Source organism: Giraffa tippelskirchi, chromosome 7 (assembly GCF_054371585.1).
Source record: "Giraffa tippelskirchi isolate mGirTip1 chromosome 7, T2T-mGirTip1v1.2.pri, whole genome shotgun sequence".
Classification (NCBI taxonomy): Eukaryota; Metazoa; Chordata; class Mammalia; order Artiodactyla; family Giraffidae; genus Giraffa; species Giraffa tippelskirchi.
The window spans coordinates 64,616,447-64,622,446 of record NC_137281.1 but is presented as its reverse complement, the minus strand read 5'-3'; the positions used below and the strand labels follow the sequence as shown (position 1 = coordinate 64,622,446).

The following is a 6,000-nucleotide window of genomic DNA, read 5'->3' as shown; positions in this document are numbered from 1 at the left end:
CGGAGCCAATCACAGTGGCCAGGGAGGTGGAACGCACCGATTGGCCAGGGCCAGGTCATGTGACCATGCTCCCCAGGAAACTCAGATATTACCAAGATTCCCTAACAAAACAATGAACAAAATTATCCAGTAAACGCAAACCGTACTTTTTAATGAGGCCAATGTCACAGAAAAAAAAAAAAAAAGCTTCACAATGAACTGCTCAAGGAAGCTACTAAATAAACTTTCAGAAAAGTTAAGTCGTTTTTTTTTTTTTTTTTTTTAATAGGGTGACGGAGAGCTATACCTTTCCCATCTATGTGAATTTAGGTTTAAACTAGATTTCCCTTGGCTATTATATAAGACAAAAAACCCCACATCACCCCCTTTCACTCCCCCCACCCCCAAAAAGTGTTTTAGTCTATTGAGTTTTTGTGTCCTCAGTTGTGTCTGATTCACGGCAACTCACGAACTCTACACAGCCAGGCTCTTCCGTCCATGGAATTCAGGGCAATTTTTTTCTGTCACAATAAATGCCCACCCTGGGTGATCCAAAGGCAAGGGCTCAGAGGCTCCTGAGAGAATAACTCCTTTCAGCTGAGCACAGAGCTGGCTCCTCACTGGGATGCCTGTGGCCTGGGGCTCCCAGAGGGAACAGCAGCACTCGCCCCACCGTGTGGTCACTGCTGCAAGTGCAGGCTGCTCCTCACTCCCCCTTGACAGTGTCCCTGAGGGCAGAACAGTGTGAATCTACTCAAGGTGGAAATGCAAACTCCGATGCAACCAAACTTCCCACAAGGTCTCCAAAACCACTCAGGAACAGGGAATTGGAAACTGCAGGGCATGACATGAATGGAGATGGAGACTTGACACCTTACACCGAGTTCACTTCCAGTTATCCCTAGACAAAGTTTCCATGAAAACTTGTCACAAATCTAGAAGAACAATGAGCAGAAACCGGACACGTGCTTTGAGTCTTCACACACAAAACTAAAAGGCAGTCCACAAAACAACCCAGAGAATACAGTGGACTTTGCAAAATCAAAGATATCTACCGTGGGAAAGACCTCATTACAAAAGCAAAAGACAGGTCATACATCGCGAGACGAATGAGTGGAAACACAAAGCTTCTCAAGGACGTGTCTCCAAACAGACAAAGAACACCAACACAACAAGCCTGTGAAAACTAGGGAAAGGTCTGAAGGGACGCCAGACTGAGGAAGACACACACAGAGTATCCCGGATGATGTCCAGCACTGAGGGCCTGAAGAAACAACAGTCTAGTTGCACTCCCTCAGGCCTGTGTGACCCTGGATGAGGCCTCTGTTTCCCGGTGGCTCTGAGAGATGGACAGGGAGGAAGGGGAAGAGAAATCACTTGCACTTCTAATACTCACCGCAAAGTCTTCCAATGAGAAGGGAATTATCACCCCCACTGACAATGCCATTCACTGAAGTGATACCCACGAGTCCATCTAACCCAGAAGGGAAGGAAGGACCTGTTCTCACAAAACGGCGAGAGATGGAAGAAAGAAGATCAAGCCCACACCAATCACTGGAAAGAGAAGCTGTGCTCAGGGCTTGAAAGAATTCCTATTGGGAAAATGATGTCACAGCCCCACAAGGCAATCCACAGCTTCGATGCTATTCCTCCCAAAATGCCAATGCATGTTCGCACCGAACAAAGAATTGCAAAAGGGGTTACGGAAACAGAAAAGAGCCTAAATTGTCAATACAATCCGACGAAAAAGCCCCGATACGGACGTCCAAGGTTGTGTGAAAGGAAATTAGACGACCAAACTAGGATCCTCAGGAGAGTATCGGAGAAGGCGATGGCGACCCACTCCAGTACTCTTGCCTGGAAAATGCCCTGGACGGAGGAGCCTGGTAGGCTGCAGGCCATGGGGTCGCGCAGAGTCAGACACGACTGAAGTGACTTAGCCGCAGCGGCAGCAGCAGGACAGTATGCTATTGGGAATACAACAACACACACAGATCCAGATCGATGGAATAAAGTTGAGGGTCCAGAAACAAACCCCGGCATCCAAGGTCAACTCATCTCTGACACAGAAGGGGAGAATATCCAAATGGGAACAAGAAAGCCTCTTCAATCAATGTCCATGGGAAAACCAGACAGCTACATCTGAAGAACGCTATTGGTTTTGATCTCACACCACCTCAATATCGGGGAAAAACCTCACCCTAAAGACTGATGTCATGAGATAGCTAGAAAGAAGCGTAGGTCAAAGGCTCCTTAACATCAGAGTCTCCTTGCCATTTGCTGGGCGGAGGTAGAAATGGGTCTCTTCAAGTAAGGGAAAGAGGGAAACCAAGTACACCAATGGGTTTCCATCCAATGGAACCTCTTCACAACAGAGAAGCTAAGCATTCACAAATGCAAAAGATAGGAAACGGAACATGAGAGACTCCTTGCAAGTGGTGTATCTGAGAAGGGGTTCATATGGAAAGAGACGAAGAATGCACAGCACTCAGATTCCAAGAAACACCACCACCACCCTTGACCCTTCCCCCATGACCAACTCCGACCTAAAGCCTTTCTCTCCCTCTAACCTATCCCTAAAACATAACCCTCATCTAATCATATACATGTGCATTCCTAGCATCCATCCATCCACACACAAGAGAGAAAGAGGAAGACACAGACTGAATCGAGAAAGGAAAAGAGAGGGACACAGCCAGAGAGAGACACGGAACCAAAGAGAGGAAAGGAGTCGATGGTCCAGACTTTTCATCAATCTGTCTCGAAGGTAGAAGCAATGACAGCGCCCATCCACCCCAGAAGGGGGAAACGGACGGAAGGTTTGGAGAGGAAAAGACAAGAACGCAGGGAGCCATTAGAAGCTCAGCCACCCGCAGAAGCCGAGCTGGGACACTTGAACAGAATCTCAATGGAAACAGAGGACCAGAAAGTTGGCTACTCTTTTCTATCAGAGAGGGAGACCTTCGAGTCTTCCTTTCGGTCCTCCAACTTGCATGCGGGGTCTCCAAACAGTCAGGAGGGGGAGTGCCTTTTCCTGGGTACCACGGCGCATCCAGGCCTCGTTCTGCCCCATTCTGTGCTGTGTCAGCCCTGGATGGAGTCTTTCTTTCTGAAGTCTCAGCGCACAAGCTCCACGTGATATCAGCCCCAGGTGGAAAGGCATGGAGCTGCTCGTAGGCCGACAGACCTAGGAAACAGATGGGAGAATGACCCCCACTCTGCAGATGGAGAGACCGGGGAAACCCTGAGGGGCATATGCTTGTCCAGGGCCACACCACTTATGAGAAGAAGGAGCCTGGTCTGAGAGCAGCGGGGTCCTCGGAGCTCAGGCCCTGGCTGCACCCAGGCCTCCCCAGGGCTGTGGGCTGGGCTGTGTGGCTGTCACTGTGCCTGCACATGGCCTAAGGGGGGTGGTCGAGCAGTCAGAAACCCAGAGATTCCCTTGCGAAGTTTTGGGGAAGGGACCTCAGCACGAACCCCAGGAAATGATGTCACCTGCCGGCAACAGAACCCAACAGAACCCGCAACCCGGGTATCCAGGCCTCCAGAGCGGAGAGGAGCCCCCAGCCAGATCACTTGCTGCCAGGATGTTCTGCTGTTTGCCCCTGCCCAGAGGCCGGGGCCTCAGGAGAGCTCACAGGCAGTGTGCGTGGGCACCCTGTCGACGTTGGCTCAGGGCACCCCCGAGAGGCCTCTGGCCCTTTGCCCGGAGAAACAGAAAGGTAACACGGGGAGCCCCAGGCGGGGCCGGGCCACCTCTCCCATGCCACCCGGAAACACCGGGTCCTTTGCCTGTGTGTGTGGATGCGGGTTTCTCGGGGTGTGTCTCCCTCAAGGAAGCCCAGGCGGATGTGGGGTCAGAAGCCTGCGGACAAGTTGTGTCCACACCCCAGGGGAGAGCAGGCTGGGTGGGATGGGGAGAGTGCGGGCAGCGCCGGCCGCCCAGGCTGACCTCACACCCTCAGGTGGGTCTCTTTCCTCCCGGGTGGGGATCTGAGCAGACACACGTCTCTGACCCTTCTGGGAAGAGAAGTTCGAGCAGGCAGAAGCAGCGGCTCCACTGGCCAGGCCCAGCTCGGAAAACTCCCAGCACGGCTGGCTGACGGTCACTGTCGTTGCAGAGCTTCCCACGTGATGAGGCCGAGGACGGGGACACCCCGTCCACCTCCCGGAGGGAGGGGTCGGAGCACCACCCCCCCGCCCGTGAGGCCCAGTGCAGGCTCCAGGTGAGCGTGCCCACGGAGGCATCAGCCCCACCGGGGGCGAAGCAGAGGCGGGGAAGGCCTGCTGCCGAGACACCGCCCAGGATACACCCGGCGGCCCAGTCTGAGGCTGCCACGGAGCTCAGCACACCCGGCTCCGACCCAGAGTCCCGAGAACCCCGGCCTCTGAGGCAGCAGGAGGACCTGGAACCCAGCACGCCAGAGCACAGAGGTGAGGACGCTGGGGCTGGTGCACGGGAGTGTGTGGGGAGGGGGTGCTGAGCTACACACGGACGAGTCCCCGAAAGATGCTGCTGGGCCTGCAGCAAGCGCTGGCCTCACACCCCCACCCCCATCTTGCACACTTCAGTCCCAAAAGACATCCGACCCTGGGTATTCTTTGGGAATCTCTTGGAAGCTTTCTGTCCCGGGATACGCACATGCCAAGGCTGGCCTGTGGGCAAACTTTGCTTCTCCCCCAGCTCTAGCACTGGCCTCCAACTGGAACCAGGCTCTACTTCCCAGACCTGTCCCTACAGAGGTGGTGGCTCCAGGTGCAGGACCCAGGGATCCACCGAGGCCAGATGGAGAACCGAGACTTGCCCTCGCAGAGACACCAGGCCAGCTGGGTACTGGCCAGCACACCGGGCAGATCGGATCTCCGTGCCTGCAGGGCCCCCAGCCCCAGGCACTGATGTCCCACCCCCTCAGCCAGAACCTCCACCTCCACGTGCACCTGTACCTGCTCGGGCTTTGGCAGGAGAACCCGAGGCAGAGGAGGAGTCACCGCCTCGGCAGGGAGAGCCTGCCCTGGCTCCCGCGCAACACCCAGACGCCGACGATGACTCACTCGCCCCTGCAGGAAGAACGAGCCCCCGCTCTGGGCAGAGACCCAGAGCCCTTGCCGGAAACACCACGTCCAGGGGAGCGGTCGGCTCTGCAGCCTCCATCCCTGTCTGCTCACCGTGGACGCCGGCAACTCGGTCTGCCCCCAGGGGACATGGAGTTCCTTTCCCCTGAACTGCTTTGCATTTGGTTTGTTTCCACCTTTCTGGTGATGTTTTATTTTGTGTATGGTTTCCTGTATTTCTCTTGGTTAAGTTGGGATTAGTAAACTTTTTCATCATTGTTGCAATTTGGGAACACTGTTGTGTAACTCTGGTGATACTGTGTTACCATCCCAATTTGTAGTTTCAGACCCGTTCGATCTTTATGCCCCACCCCCCAACAAAGCCTGGATTCAAGGCAAGCACGCCCTGTTCATCCCTCCCCCCGATCCTGAACACAATTTCATCTTTTCTTTCTGCATTCCTTCCTATATTCTTGGTGTCCCCAATCAATGACTCTCAGTGAAATGACTGAAGGAGTTTTTTTCGGACTCTCCACCTACTGTAAGACTCCATTGGAGAGTTCTCATTTGTATGTCATTTGAACTAGCCTTTGATAGCTGAAAGGACGGTGTACGTCCTTTCAAGATATCATGTGCCAAACGAAGCCCTTTTGGCAAATGCCATCATTATCTCCAGGCAGGCATTGCTGTTTGAAGGGTGACATCTCAGCCAGAAGGCAGAGGCTGAGCTCCTCTTGTTGCACCAGCTCCCAAAAGAAGCCAAGAAAGGGAGCTGGAACAACAAACCACCCCAACGCCCAGGAAAGCGTTCTTCACGACAGAAGGCTAGAAAATGACCCAACAACCTTGTGGCCCAGAACCCCTCTAAAAAATCACTGTTCCATAAAAAAGAGAAACACATGGGAAGTTCCAAGGAGAGGCAATGCCCATGGCCAGTGTACTTTAGAGACGGCCTGACCGCTCCGGGGA

At 53.7% G+C, this 6,000-nt stretch overlaps 1 protein-coding gene across 1 annotated transcript; it reads left to right on the top strand.

The window, feature by feature from the left end:
• The first annotated feature begins 249 nt into the window (after window positions 1-249).
• On the top strand, window positions 250-5,316 carry LOC145514027 (uncharacterized). The gene is made up of 3 exons (XM_081511110.1): window positions 250-3,701; window positions 4,101-4,413; window positions 4,664-5,316. The coding sequence occupies exons 1-3, from the start codon at window positions 3,465-3,467 to the stop codon at window positions 5,290-5,292; spliced, it is 1,179 nt and encodes a 392-aa protein (XP_081367236.1). The 5' UTR covers window positions 250-3,464; the 3' UTR covers window positions 5,293-5,316.
• Window positions 5,317-6,000: the final 684 nt, after the last annotated feature.